This window comes from Myotis brandtii, unplaced genomic scaffold (assembly GCF_000412655.1).
Source record: "Myotis brandtii unplaced genomic scaffold, ASM41265v1 scaffold99, whole genome shotgun sequence".
NCBI classification, from domain to species: Eukaryota; Metazoa; Chordata; class Mammalia; order Chiroptera; family Vespertilionidae; genus Myotis; species Myotis brandtii.
The window spans coordinates 3,721,500-3,737,211 of record NW_005372121.1 but is presented as its reverse complement, the minus strand read 5'-3'; the positions used below and the strand labels follow the sequence as shown (position 1 = coordinate 3,737,211).

Below are 15,712 nucleotides of genomic sequence, written 5' to 3'. Positions count from 1 at the left end.
TTCTTCTTTATTGTGTTCATAATAAGAGAAGGACTCTCTCCCTTGCTAGTGGGGGAGACTAGGCATGAAGGTTATGGTTATTTGCATAGATCTTGAAAATATGGAATGCTTTTGATCATAAAGCTTTAATCTTCCTCTTCACATGAGGAGCCTTAGGAAGGGGTCAGTCCAAAATAAGATGGAACTGTACTAAGAACATGAATCCCTTTAGGGCAAAGAAGCTAATCCACTCTGAGTGGCTACCAATAGCAGGAAGCTCTGAATGAGCCATTTTTGTCCAGTGATTTGTCAGATCCACGCTGAGCGAGTGTTGCTGTAAGCAGTACTGAGGAACACTGGGCTACCCTGTGACCAGAGAGCCCCCTGAACTTCCTCAGTCACCCCCTTCAAGCAGCTCGAAGCCCCACTTACCACTGCTACTTCTCCTTTGAACTCTGCCCTGAGGCTCTGTTCACTGATCAGTTGCTTAGAATTTTAGTTGCTATAAATCAAGCATCATTTCAACTTTAAGTATTTTTCCTTCTATCAGTCAAAAAGAAAGGGAACTATTGTCATATAGTCAAATTAAAAGCAGCTCTTTGCTCCCCCGAAGTGTTATTTTAATAATGTCAGGGCCTAAGACGGTTGACATTTGATGGTCAGTGGCTTGCAAAACATGCACTTTTCCCTCGGAACCACTTAAATATTGTACTTTGTGCAAAGAATGCAGGCTTTGTGAGACAGCTGACATTTTTCTGCTTACAGAGGAGGTAGGAAAGGAGTGAGCTAAGAGGTAAAAATCACTTACCTACATTGAAAGTCAGAGGGTTTATGGAGGACAGGGAGGATGGAAAACCCCCACCTTTGCCACCTGGAACATTCCTACAAACGCACCCTCCTCTAGCTATCACGTGTCTCCAAGTGACCAACATTTAAGGTATTTAAGGTCTGAATCAGACTTTGCAACTCGGGATTACATTGCATTTTTAAAAACTTGAGGATGTGTTTTCCTTATTGTGATAGAGATAGCTTTAGTTCATCTTTGTTGCGTAACAAAGCACCCTAGAACTTGGTGGCCTGAAATAATAACAATTGATTATTTCTCACGATTCTGTGGGTTTGCTAAGAAGTTCTGTTGGTCTCACTTGAGCTCACTCATGCAGCAGCACTGAGCTGATGGGTTGGCAGCTGCACCTCCATGTGGTCCTTCCTTCTGGGCTTCTTTACTGTGTCCGGTGCACAAGTGCTTTTCACGACTTTTCTTGCATCATCTTGCTGATGACCCATTGGCCTCCACAGGTCACGTGGTCAAGCCTTGAGCTAATGCATAAAGGAGTACACGTGCATGGACACTGGGAGATGTGATTCACTGAGGGCATGACTGTAATACAGAGACTCTCCTTCTTTCTGATGGCCTGAATGAGGTCCTCAGAGTTCTTTTTGTACCAGTTGTCAGACAGCTGCCCACCCACAAAGCCATTAGAAAGGTAGCTTTTAAATAATTCATCTTTTACCATGCTGCTAAAGCTACACTTCTTGTACTTGGTCAATATTCCTTTTTGTCCTCCTAGCCTTTTTCTTGAAATAGCTCTTAAGGTAGACTAGAAAATTAGCACATGTAGAATGGTTCCCCAGAAAGATTACGCATGTAATAAGGGACAGGTTCAGGATGTTTTGCTATCAATATTTTTATTTCATTGGCTAAATTTAGCCAATGTTTATTGAGGATCTGCTGTATGCAAGGCTGTGTGAAGCCTTGGGACCCAGTGACTCAACCAAGGCTGCCTGACTCATGGGCCCATGGGTCCGAGGATATAATATGCCTGCTGCTCTTCCATGCTACAGGTATTATTAGGAGCAAAATTCTATTTCTGAGTCCCCAAGTCACCAGTTGGAGAAGAACCAACAGGAGAGCCGTCCTACCTGTGTATATTATAAAGTGATTGAGAAATAAGCCACTCTTGTGCTAAACATTGAAGAAAAAAAATTGCAGAGCCTAATGCTTAAGAAGTGCAGTTTTCCCTTCCTAAATCCAGTACTAAGGAACTCCAGTTACTAGGTGCAAGACATTATATAGTCATATGTTTTAATCAATAAACTACTTAGCATCCCGAATAGAAGGCTCTTGAGTTAAATTGGCATATGCAAGCATGTACCTGTAACATGAGGGGAAAATCAGAACTTTACTGTTTCAATAGCCTTCCTTATCCCAGAAAAACTTGCCTGTTATTGTCACTCTCCCACTGTCTGCACATGCCACTCCAAATCAAAGAGCCCTATTGGACACAGGTTTTTAAATAGATACCTTTTGCAGGAGGTACACATGTGCTGGTGTCAGTCAAGAAAATGTTATTGGGCCTGTGGATCCTTGCCTTCTGCTTGGTTTGGGGCAATTTAATATTTATTTCCTTATTCATTAAACACTCTGGAACACCTATCACTGCAGTTCTGTTCAGTGTCCATGTGCATTAGAGATGTTAACTAATTTAAACCATATGACAGCTCTTTGAAGTGGTGACTATAATCAACTCCATTTTATAGATGCAGAAACTGAGATGAACACAACTAAATTACCCAAGCTGACAAAATTAGTAAGCGATAGAGCCAACATTTGAAAGCTGGCAGTGTTGCACCCAAGTCCTCACTCAAGCACCACGCCATGCGAATCTTCCAGTAGTGAACGCAGCTGTCATTGCTGCCTCGTTTTCCCAAGAGAAGGGGTCTCATGACCTGTGGATCGACAGGGCACTGTTTTGCCTCTTCCTTTCTCGCTGTATGATTTAGTGAGTCTGTTAACAGCTCATCTTCATCTTATGGTTATTGATCCTCATCTGGTGATATTCACTACCATTTAAAAGCTTTGTCCCATGGGACCCACGTATACCCCCAAAATGTCCCTACTCAAGCTGGAACTAGTATCATCATGTGCTTTTAACTATTTCCTTCCTGGAGGGCCAAAGTCTGGGTGAAAACACCATGACCCCTCCCCTGTTCCCTGCCTGTCCTTCTTCAGTGTGTGCAGCTGGGCCTTGCTCAGGCCGCTAGTTCGAAGGGAAGTTCTCAGATGCCCTGTGGACTCCCAAATGCCTTATGTTGTCAAGGTGATGAGTTAAGTTTAAATCAAGATTTGATTTGCTCATTTAAAAAAATATTTTTTAAAAATTCCAGGGACTTGAATATTTAGCTTTGATTCATGTGTTCTCTTAAAGCAAATTAAACTTTGATCAGACCAGTACATTCTGAATATGAAAAGATTTAAATTAAGCCTGAAACTCCCAGTCAAAACGCAATAACTAAATGCTTAATTTCAAAAAATAATTCTCTGTCCCATCCCAAACCTGTCTTCTTATGACTCCTTTATCCCCGTTGGCGGTGTCATCAAAGAACAAAGTGAAGTGAATTTTGGCAGCCAGCCAGTTAATTATAGACTTGGCCCACGTGTTTGGGCCAAGAAATCACTTTGTAATCCTAATTTTATGTTTTGACTTTTTATATGATTTAAGTAAATGGAACAATTGCCACATTTTTCATTTTACTGTGTGTTTCATAGACAAAGCAGCATTGTCTGTGGGATGGCAAATATCTGAACTAAAAGTTAGCATTTAAAGAAAGCTATATGAATGTTTTCAAGTTTTTACACATTAGAATCTGAGTAGGTTCAGTTAATATGTGAACAGGAGAAATCTATTATCTCATGGAATTCTTCTGAAATTGATCTCCTCTAAGAGCATTTATCTCAGACCCCTTAGCCCCAAGGCCAGACCATTTATTGCTGCATAATAAGGAAGAGAAAAATGTGAACAGTATGACTTTTTTTTCCCTCAAAATACTCATACTTCACACAAAACTAAGTCAGAAAAGGCATTTTAACGTTTTTCCTATTTCTGTGTGGTTACATAGAAACGAAATACTTTTTTCAGTCTTCAGTGGCAAAAATAGCAACTCTGTTAAGATCACCCATGCAGGCGCGCTGCCGTGGGGAGGACTTGTGCTAATGAGGCCCAGGTCACGGATTTAATGCCCATGGGAACCAATTAGCTTCACAAAGAAAAAGGCTGAGTCCCATCTGAGATGCTCGCTCATCCCAGCTGGTTCTGCTAATATCCATGCCCCTCTTTTATCCTAGGACAGCCCGGGCTCATGCCTTATTATCACATGTGACAGCAGCATCCTACCTGGTCAGCCTGCCTCTCTCCTGGCCAGTCATTCATATTCATAAGCCTACCCTGGGCGACCCATGTTCTCCGCCAGGCTCTGTAGGCCATTGCTGCACTGTCCCAGGGTTTCTTAACACAGACGTTGGGGCTCCACCAAAGTAGTGTCCTCTCCACACCAATAAGCCCTAGGAAAACCCCCGCCCCTGTGTCTTTGTTCAGGCTGTTCCCCCAGCCTTCCTGCCCGCCCCTCCACGGCCCAAAGCCTGTCTCTTCTTTCCTGACACCACTTTGCCTGCTCTAGACTGCATTCATTGTTCTCCAAACTCCAATATTATTTACAGACTTTTACACATAGCGTGCAGAGTTGTGCCTTGTTTTATTATTTCCAGGGCACACACTCATCCCTAGGATTGGGTTGTAACTGGACTGCCATGTGCTCTGTGCTCTCCTCCATCCCTCATACTGAGCTAATGAGTCTCACAAAGTAGGTGCTTAATAGAAAGGTTTTGGTTACATGATCAAAGGAGTGCTACATGAGGGCTAATCGCTGCATCCTACTACCACACCGCAGCCACCAGGGGAAAAGTCAGAGCTCATAGCCACACTTCTCTCAGTAGATTTTCTTTTAATACAAAGGACACTACATTACCATTCCACAAAATGAGAGCAACTACCAAGACGCCTTCGTATGCCCACCACCTTCCATCTGCAATACAGTTAATTAGCAACACAATTTTTAGAAAAAAAATATTTTGGGAATTTATTAATAATACATAAATAATTCCTGCTCACTGCTGTTTAGTAATAGAGGACAATGGGAAGAATTCATTATTTGGGAATTTAAAAAGATGAGATTGTATTCTTTATGAAAAATTTGAAATAAGAATATTTCAGAAATATTATACATTTATCATTGCAGGTATTCTCTAAGTCGAGGCTATTTCCAGTGTGGATCCAAATCTATTTTAGTTAATTAGATGCAAACAATTTTCACAAAAATAGTTACTATACAAAGGAGTGTCATAAAAATATCAAGAAATTTTAAAGTTTTCCTGAAGTTTACCAACAATCACTTTGGTAGTCGATATTACTGTTATGTCAATTTAGCAACCCCTTTGTTATAATGACCTAAAATAACTTTGCCATATATTTTACATTTATATGATCAAAATTAATAAATTATGAGGATATATTTATTTTTACATATAATGTTTTCTAAGGCCACCAGCAATGTTTTCCAATAACCCAACTTTTAAGAATTTTTGTAACTCAATCAAAATGTTTTTGGCAGATACATTACCACAGAGTAAGGTTCCTGTGTTTTCAAAAAGATATCTGGTTTAGTTGCTGCCACATAGATGTCATTCCGTGGCCCGGTTTTTGGTAGACTAATCCTCAAGTGTGTCAAAGGGAGGGCACATATCCTTTTCATATTTATGGGTGAAACATCTGACAAGCAACATGGTACAGAGTTCCTGGTATGCAATTGATCTTCTTGAAATGGGCAGAGCAAAATGAGAGCATAAATTACATTTTCATATGATATCTCACTGCACTACAATCAGCACTACGGTGACTCCATTAGCAAAGGTGTAAAGAGTTGTTGGGGGACTGAAGACATTGGAAACATGAAGGGGGCCGATGTGACTCCTCTTAGCAGTGGGATGGCAAACATTGGAGCTTTGAGTCACAAGTCACTGTATTATCTATGCCCAGCATTATGTTAAGAAAAAATGAAAAGTCTGTGAGGTAAAAATGACAAAGGAAGAGCTTTGTAGAAACCTTGAAAATACTGCTATTTTTATAACAAAGTCATAAAAATCTCAGCAGTTGCCTCCCACCACTACTGCTGAGATGTCTCTTTTCCTGGTATAGTTTTCATGATCACCGGAAGTGGCCTAGGAGGCCCTGCTCTGTGCTCCCCTGTCCCCCTGTGTGTCAGGCTAAGCTGGCACAAGACATGCCTGTGTCGTGTTCACTATCTAGGAGGCCCTGCTCTGTGCTCCCCTGTCCCCCTGTGCTCACTATAGGCAAGTGTGTCTGTGTGTCGGGCTAAGCTGGCACAAGACATGCCTGTGTCTTGTTCACTACGTATCGCAAACACCTGGCCCAGTGCCTGGTATAGACCAACGGAGTGAGTGCATAAATACTACAATTTGGGAAGCAGGAAAGACAAGAAGACAAGTAATACAGGAAGATTTTATAAAAGGTAGAGCTAGTAGCCTGCCAACAAACTAATTTGTTCTTGAATTAGCATTTAATTATTTTGAAAACACACCTCCCTTTGATAACAGCCAATGTATATAAAGACTTCCTCCAAGAAGTTAAAAAATATAAATACACCACTAGCTATACAAGCAAAGAACTTGATTAAGTGATTTGCTGAAGAGGAATTATAAATGGCAAACAAATGTGAGTAAAAATTAATGTATCTCAGTAGTAGTATCTTAAGCTGCATTAAAACAACAAGGTACAAAATGTTTTACAAATTACCAAACTGCTCATAAAAATGTGTGGTAAGAATTCGGTGCAATGGACCATCCCATACACTGCAGTGGAAACTTCTAATACCTTTCCATTAACACTGCATTGTGAGTAGCTTCACAATGAAATGCAGTCACTTACCAGTCACTGAATCTCCATTAATATGTTTTTGTACATTCACATATGAATGTGCACATACACATACACCGGTTCATGCCCTTTCACCTAAGAATTGCAATTCCAGGGAAGGGAGGTGTGATTGGATATTTTTGTGCATGTAGATAGCCATTTTAGTGTTATGTGTCACAGCAATGTAATGGAAGCATGATAATGTCTAACAATAGAGGAATGGTGAAACTAATGCCTCCGTTTACTGGACTATTATGCAGCCATTACTGTTTGTAGGAGCATAAGAAGCTACTCATACGTGTTAAGGGGGGTGGGGGAGAGAAGCAAGCTGCAAAACTGAATATACAGTATGCTTCTATATATAAAAAAGAAAAAAGACTGGAAGATGATATACCAAATAGTAAAATATAACTGAATATCTCTTGGTTCAGAGATTGCATGTGCTGCTTCCTTATTTTTATTTTTTAATATTCTTCAAGTTTTTTACAATGAGCGCAGGATAAGTGGTTTAAAAGAAAGCCTCCTTTGAAGATTCATCATTTCACAGCTAAAACTCGGAGTGTGATGACCCAAAAGTTGGGTCAAGAGTTCATCATCCCCCCCCCCCCCCCGCCCCAACCCGCAAAAGAAAAAGTTACATAAGTTACATTTTTACATACTCAAAAAATAAAAAATAAATAAAAGAGTTCATCCCATCCAGATAGTGATCTGGCCAGAAGTTCCACAGAGGATGGTGTGGCTATCATGGACCCCTTTAGTTCGAGGTCACCTAAGCACTCTTTATCCCTCTGCACTGAGATGGGACTGGTCTATGCCTGTGTCTACCAAGGGCAAGGTCTTGAGAGGGTAGTCACTGCGCTCTGCCGTCCTTGCAGCAACCCTGACCTGCGGAGAACCGAGCCCATCTTGGAGAGCCCCCTGCAGAGGACCAGCAGTGGCAGTTCGTCCAGCTCCAGCACCCCCAGCTCCCAGCCCAGCTCCCAGGGCGGCTCGCAGCCCGGATCGCAAGCAGGGTCCAGTGAACGGACCAGGGTTCGAGGTAAAGCTTTCCCTTGCCTCTCCCTGACAACATGGCCTGGAGAGGAGAGCCATGGGCGGGGAGTCGGGCTACTTCCTGACTTCTGTGACACATGCTCCTGGCGTGGCCACCACTGTGTGGTTCTGAAGAGCCGCTTAACTGCTCTCAGCCTCAATATCCTTAGAGGAGCGGGCCACCATCCCCAATTATGTGATGTCTGGTGTGGACTAAACCCTTTCTAATCACAGGTACCAATGTTTTGCAGGGAGATCACAGAATATTGGTATTATTTGAAAATATAATCATTTACCAGTCACTGAATTTTCATTTCCATTTGATTTCCTACTTTGAGTTTCCTGTACCCCCAAGTATCCTCTTCCCTTTTTGTATTCTGAACATAGTTCATAATACTAGTTATTTTTCAAAGTGAAATTCAATAAAGACTAATGTAGAATATATAATAGTAAAAGCATAATATGCTAATTAGACTGGACAGCCAAACTACCTTCTGGACGTCCTTCTGGATGTCCTTCCAGGTGACCTTCTGGACAAAGCCAGGGCTGTGAGGACTGACCCCCTTGCACGAATTTCGTGCATCGGGCCTCTAGTATATATATATTTGAGAAGAAATAAAATTTTAACTTAAAATATATATTTAACTTTTCTGGTTATTCCTGTTGGAGAGGTAAAAATTAGCCTCTGACCATTTAATTCAAGTCATTCATCATTGTTCAGTTTTCATTAATGTGGAAGCTTGTGAAAGACATTAGTATGTCCAGCTAATTACACACAACAGCACATTGTTTCTAGCTAATCTAAATTTACTCTTTCTGAATAACCTTCTTCAGAAGGTAATTTTGCTTCCAAGTAAGAAAGACCAAGACTTTTTAAAGTGCAATCTGATAAATATTAGCACGATTTTCTTAGCCCTTTCACTAGACACAATCATTATTTACCTTCTAAATCTTTTCAAGGTTTTAAATAAATAAAGTCACTACATGTCCATTTTGAAATGTGATAATCCTATCTCTGAACTGGGTTATAGACTGGCCTATGGTTGCCCTTGTATGCATTCTTCTAATGTCAGTGGCACAGCCACAGCTATGTATACTTGTGTTGCCTTGATCCAAATATAAATGTACTTAATTGAGAATTCCCTTACCTTTTTCTATTGATAACTTAATATCCGTAGTAAGAGTAAATGCTAAAGAAAATTCTCTGATCTGGTTCAGGTTTAATTCTTACCTCCTTTCCTTTGGCTCCTAGTTCTTCTGGATCAAAAGCACTCTTGTATCTCTGGCCCTGACCTAGAAAAAAACCTAGATTACTTCTTCTCCACCTATAAGCTCATAAACGGAAGGGATGCTCTTCACTCTGTAGCTGTCAGGGAGCCCTCCCCCACCCATGCCTGGCATCTCTATTCTAGGATCCCTCTCCTTTATCATCAACACACTCCTTCCTGCCCCCACCTCATTCTTTCTTCCCTCAAGGACCCAGACAACTCTCTCCACACACCCACTTAAAAACTATTCCACCAAATAAAATGGGTTTCTAATATTTTTCTCCACAAAATTCCATCAAAATAACTTGTCCTCGTGGGTAAGTGGTAAAAGAAGAAAGCAAACATTGAATCTTAAGACTAGGACTTTGAGAAATCAGACAGAATCTCAGCTCTGTCCATAATTTCAATGTGATCTTAGGCCAGTGTGTTATATCTCTAAGTCTGTTCAATTGTAAAACAGGAAAATGTGCCACATGATTGGGTTGGAGCAAGGATTGTCATAGAAAGCACTTAGCACTAGGCTTGACACATAATTAATGCTCAGTAAATGGTAGTGGCATGCTAGTTTCTCTTATTATTACTAGTGAACTTCCACTAGTGTGTTTGCTTGATTTAGTTTGCCTAAACATTTACTCTTTTTTTCATGGATTTGCTTGAGGATGTGCCTTAGCAAATGGGTCAGCTGAGTAATCCTAAAGGATGACTCACACAGAACTCCTGAACTTGAGCCAGCACTTTCTGACGGTCATTACCTTTCTTGGCCCTCTGTGTTTTCCTCTAGCCAACAGCAAGTCGGAAGGATCACCTGTGCTCCCCCATGAGCCTTCCAAGGTGAAGCCAGAAGAATCCAGGGACATTACCCGATCTAGTCGACCAGCTGTGAGTGCTTTTCCCTCAAAGAGTTCTAAGCTTTTAATTCACCAGAAAACCCACAGGATAAAGTCATTGGGGATACACTCGTGACTATAAAACAAAAATTCTTGAGATTAATATGCAGAAGTATCCAGAAGGAAGACATACCTGATGAGGAAAGAAATGAACAGATATTGGATTGCTTATCTGCCTTTATGGATTTGGTGATCATTAGCAAATAATTTATATCATTAGTTCCATAATCTCTACTCAAATTTGGCCAAAAGGTGTTGAAACTAGCAGTTAAGAAGATTTGGGCACTTTCTATGGGTTTCTCTTATCCACCTTGCCTTTCTCCATATTATTTTCCATATGAGTTAATATTACAATTTTTCTGCTGTGTTTTATGCCTCTAGGACTATATTTTCGGGACCAAAACCTGATAAGCATGGTCTGCCAGGGGGCCTGATAACATGAATTCTAGCTGCATTGCTGTGACACAGCAGATCCCAAGTGGCCTTAAAGAAAGAAATAAGAGCACGGAGGCTGGAATTTGAAAGTTAGAAATTAATTTGGGATGAGTTACTCTCCACCTAAATTTTCGGAGCATCTATATATATAAAAGCCTAAGCAACTGAACGACTGGTCGCTATGATGCTCAATGCAGGAGTTGCCCCCTGGTGGTCAGTGTGCTCCCACAGCCAACCTCCCATGGCCCCTCCCCCTGGCCAACCTTCCACCACCCCGATTGCCAGCCGGGCCGAGGGACCCCACCTGTGCACAAATTCGTGCACCGGGCCTCTAGTCTTTTCTATGAAATAAATGTGAAGCCTTTTTTGTTTACTCTGTTGATTATGTTTTAAAGTAAGGGAGCTTAGTGAGAGTAATAATAAGGAGAATCTGCACTCTTCTGGGTTGAGGTTCTCTTTGCCCTTTTGCATTTATCGGTTGTGTACTAACAATTTCCGTTTGTGTCTAACCTGCTGCCTTTCTTCTGGCTTTTTCCTTTCCTGTGGATTCTTCTGGATTGGGTTCCTCTTATCTCAGAGCTATAAGAAAGCTATAGATGAGGTTAGTATTATATTTCCTTGGTCGTGCTTTCACAAAAATATCAATATGAAACTAATTTTCTGATGCTGACATCCGAAAAAGTGGCCCACTGGGTCACAGATTGAAAGCTCACTCATTTGGAGTGATCTGTTGGGAGAAGGCCCCTTCAACAGAAGCCAGGCTAAGGCCCTCCCTCACACACCACTATGAAGCTCCAGACACCTTCCTTCTAAGCCACAATGCCACTTTTCCGATGTTGCAGTCTGGCTAAAGATAAGCATCAGTGCTTTGCTATTGGCAGAGTTTCTTATTCTGGTATCTTCCAATAGCAAACCTGAGCTTTTAGTCTTTGCTCACCAGCCTTGCTAGGGGATGGTGGTTTTACTAACAAAGAAAAAAGACATCATTCTAGGGCACTGAGCATTTATAGCGTGTGATTTGTGAACAAGGAATTACTGGGTATTGTTAGATTAATTTTGTGGAACGTTAACTACAGCATCAACAGCAACAGCATCTTTAGTTAATGAATACTGGCGAGTTAAGTGACTTTATTTCCTTATTCATGGAGACATTTTTCCATTAGGAAAATATATGGCTTTGTCGATCTTAGCTTGCTAAGAAGGATGACCGCCTTACTGCTGTTTGTCAGACCTGCATGAATACAGCCTACTGGAGGGTTTGGTTTTTTTTGTGTTGTTTTTTTTTTGGTATGTTTTTTGTTTTTTAAGAGACAAGCCTTGCAAAGAATCCTAACTGCATGGAATCTGAAGACTACCATTGTGGCTTTAAGGCTGTGGCTCTGCTGAGCACCATTTTTGTGAAATAATATGAAAAAAGCACCGGCTCTAGAGACAACAAGCTGTATTCAAATTCTAGCTCTCCCAATAGGTAACTGGCTAGGACCAGCCAGTCTTATAACCTCTCTGGGCCACAGTTTTCTCATCTTTAAAATGGGGATAAAAATACCTGCACTGCCTTGCGCATATGATTGTGTGCGAGAGCATTTTATGAAGTATGAAACACTATGTAAAGCCAAGAGGATATCCTCATTTTAAAGTTTGGGCCAAAGGTATGGGCTATTTTGGCAGGTGGGAGAAGCATGTTTCTATGCATCTGATCTTTACTAAAAAGCCTCACTTTTTCAGCATTATGACTGCCTCATCACTCAGAGTGATTTAGAAAGTAATTTTCATGGTTAAAGGATAATTGCTTATAAAAGAATGAGGCTCTACATGTCTACAGTGTGTAGATGGCACTTATAGAATGGAAAAAGGGAAAGGTTTTTAATTGCTCTGTGCCACACCTTGCTCCTTTCCCTCATAACAGTGAGAAGGACAGGGATTATCACTAGTTTTCTCTCAAAGAATTGAAGGAAGAGAACCATGTTCTGATGTTCTGGCCTCCAATAGAATGCTTGTGTGTGTGCACAAGCCAAGGGAAATCTCATGAGTCCAGAAATGGGCATGGGGGTGGCTGTCATAAGGTTTCTCATGGATTTTTATCTGGTTAACCCAGGATATTGTAGGCTTTTAAAAATGGCTTCATTTTGGTATGTTCTAGCACACTGGACAGAGAGGAGAGGGGACAGCAGTGGTATAAGTAATTATAAGCAATTGGGTGGGCGTTGGGAGCTGTTTACTAAAATCTCTAAGGCCATGTGTAGTTTTTTTTTTAAAAAAATCCCTCCAGGTAATTCTGATAACCTACCCCCTGAGAATCACTGATCTGAACCACTAAAAACACAGGATTACTTGGTTCTGCCTGACTCAGTGGTTCCCAATCAGGGGTGACTCCCTTCCTTCCCTCTACTTAAGTGACATTTGGCAAAGTCTGGAGGCAGTTTTGGCTGTCACAACGTGGAAATGAGAGAAGAGCTATTGGCATCTGTGGGCAGAGCAGAGATGCCACTAAACATCCCCCAGTGCCCAGGAGAACAACCCACAGTAGGGAATCCTCCAACCCCAAATGTCAGTGGTGCCACAGTTAAGAAACCTTGAATTAAACCTTCCCCCCATCTCTATGCCTAGATTTTGATATGGCTTCTCTCTAGTGACTGAATTGACATTTAGATAACCCAGATTTGAAATGAAAAGTCTTAAAGCTCTTTTGAAAATTTGTTGCTAATTTAATGGTGTGATTTTTCCCCCCAAAAAAATCATCTGGGGGAGTTTCCATTAATTTGGCATTACACTCTAATGCAATATGAGATTGTGCAGCATAGTCTGATTGTTTCACACAACCTTTGAAAATAAATATTCGCTTTACTTTAGCCTAATGAAATATATGGCATGAGGATTATGGTGCAAGCAAATACCGGCTTTATCACTAGTTTTTCATTAGAATGTAGGAATCTGAAAAATTCCAGAGCACATCCAGTTTGGACAAAACTTGAGCAATAAAAAATTATTTAATATTTTTTAAAAAGACCAGCTTTAAAACTTTAACTATTATTTTAATCATTCAAGAAATTGAACTAAAATTTGAATAAACTATATTATTTCTTAAAAGAGTTTCATTTTAGGTAAAGTTTAATTATCAGATTAAATAAGCTTTTTGGAATAAATTATATCAAGTTGATTCTAAAAAGTAAGGAAACTGTTAGGTAAGAGCCTCTTAACTAGCCCTAACTGGTTTGGCTCAATGGATAGAGCGTCGGCCTGCGGACTGAAAGGCCCCAGGTTCGATTAGGTCAAGGGCCATGTTCCTTGGTTGTGGGCACATCCCCAGAGGGAGGTGTGCAGGAGGCAGCTGATCGCTGTTTCTCTCCCATTGATATTTCTAACTCTCTATCCCTCTCCCTTCCTCTCTGTAAAAATCAATAAAATATATTTAAAAAAAAAAAAAAGAGGCCCTGACTGGTTTGGCTCAGTGGATAGAGCATCGGCCTGCAGACTGAAGGGTCCCAGGTTCGATTCCGGTCAAGGGCATGTACCTTGGTTGCAGGCACATCCCCAGTGCGGGGTGTGCAGGAGGCAGCTGATCAATGCTTCTCTCTCATCGATGTTTCTGACTCTCTATCCCTCTCCCTTCCTCTCTATAAAAAATCAATGAAATATATTTTAAAAAGAGCCTCTTAACTATCTTCACATTTACTCTGTAGTCAAAAAAATCTTACAATTTTGCCATATTTCTTTTATAGTTACACATTCTCAGATATTTCCAGGCTAAATAGTACTCCCCCCCCCCTTTTTTTTAATACTTTTTAGCTCCAGGCTTGAGACAGCAAAGCAATAAATTACCACAAAAACTCATTATATGGAGAAAATTGGTATTGTCAGAAAATAAAATGTATGAAAATGGTTCTGAACCCAGTGGTGTCAGTGTTAGATCATGTCTGTTTCTTACAACTTTGCTATTGTAAGTCCTTCCAGAATGGATAAGAAACAAAACTTCAGCTAAACACACAGACTACTGGCAATAGAAGATTAATTTTTTTTTTTTACTGGAGTTATTACTTTTGAGTTACTCATTGTTGTTACCTACAGCTTTTCATATATGCCTCACCCTTCAGGCAGTTACCAATTAAACTTAAAAGGAATTTGCAATTATTTTTAATGTTTCAGTAAAGATAGCTTTTTAATAATGCAGAAGCAAAAAATACCTAATTAAAAGCAAAATTATAAAGTAGGTCAGAACTTTAAAGTGTTCCTAAATACAGTGTTTGTAGAAGTTTAGGTCATTTTAACAAGTGAGCGTTTCTTTAAATCAATGGACTTCGGACCAGCTTAATACTTCTAATATTTTTTTAATCTCCTTTGTCTTGTTTTGAAGTGTCAGAGATGGGAAAATCAACCCATGGGAAAAGTTTATTATTTATTTAAGTAAATCATAGTTAATATTATTATATTTTACTCAGAATTATTAACATTAGAAATAAACTATTTTAAACCATATTCTCTCTTTAAATCATAATAAAATGTATTTTTAATGACCAGTAACATTTTCAATGCCAGTTATATTGTTTGATGAAACTTAACATGATCCTAACATGCTGAAGACAAAATACAAAATAAATTTATCCAATTTGCTATTATTTTAGTGGTTTGGAGGATAATAATAGCCTTTTTCATTCATAGCCTTAACAAATATCTAAATTATATTTCCCCACTGCACTTAAGTATAGCATACCCTTCATTTTGTTCTTATTTTGATAAAGATAAACAGTTGTCAAGAGGAAATAAGAGAGAAAAAAAGAGGAAATAAGAAGTAAAAAGGTGAAATTCAAGTATTAGTTTTTTCTATTTTGGCCTATTGCCAAAGAAACCAGAAATAAATTTGCATAAAATTCTGTGTGATAATTTTCCTCTTCTTTAGTGGTATACATTACCTTCAAACACCTTTTAATATGTACCAATTCTGTTTTCATTTTCATTAATGGGGCAAAGATACTAAGATCGAGGCCATGTGTGTATGCCCCTAATCTGTGCACATGTGTAAAAACTCAGAGAGCACAATTTGAATTTTCAAAGGCTTCTCTTTTCCAAGGACTTCAATTCAAGCAAATTTAGGACAAATTTAAAAGTCATTATTGCTTTCCCTTTGGTTTCTATGAAATTAGAAAGAAACAACTCCACTTAGCACCTTGAACTTCCTAAATTCTAGACCAAATAAAATGCCTAGCGTTTCCTTTCCTGGTCTTAACCAATGCTTGACATACAGGCGACAATAAGGAAACATGACACTCTGTTGTCTTCTTTAAAAAATATATATTTTAAATTATAATTTAATTATATACATTAATCACATTTTTTCTAACCAATT

General features: G+C 39.7%; 1 protein-coding gene across 9 annotated transcripts in view; it reads left to right on the top strand.

The window, feature by feature from the left end:
* TNIK (TRAF2 and NCK interacting kinase) overlaps positions 1 to 15,712 on the top strand; it is a 349,621-nt gene that overhangs the window by 291,594 nt on the left and 42,315 nt on the right. For 5 of the 9 annotated variants that reach the window (XM_005886579.2, XM_005886583.2, XM_005886577.2 and 2 more), the window contains 3 exons: positions 7,625 to 7,788; positions 9,831 to 9,928; positions 10,949 to 10,972. In XM_005886579.2, the coding sequence (XP_005886641.1) occupies positions 7,625 to 7,788; positions 9,831 to 9,928; positions 10,949 to 10,972 (286 nt within the window). The remainder of the gene's footprint in view (positions 1 to 7,624; positions 7,789 to 9,830; positions 9,929 to 10,948; positions 10,973 to 15,712) is intronic. The other 4 variants (XM_005886580.2, XM_005886584.2, XM_005886578.2 and 1 more) reach the window with 1 other exon arrangement.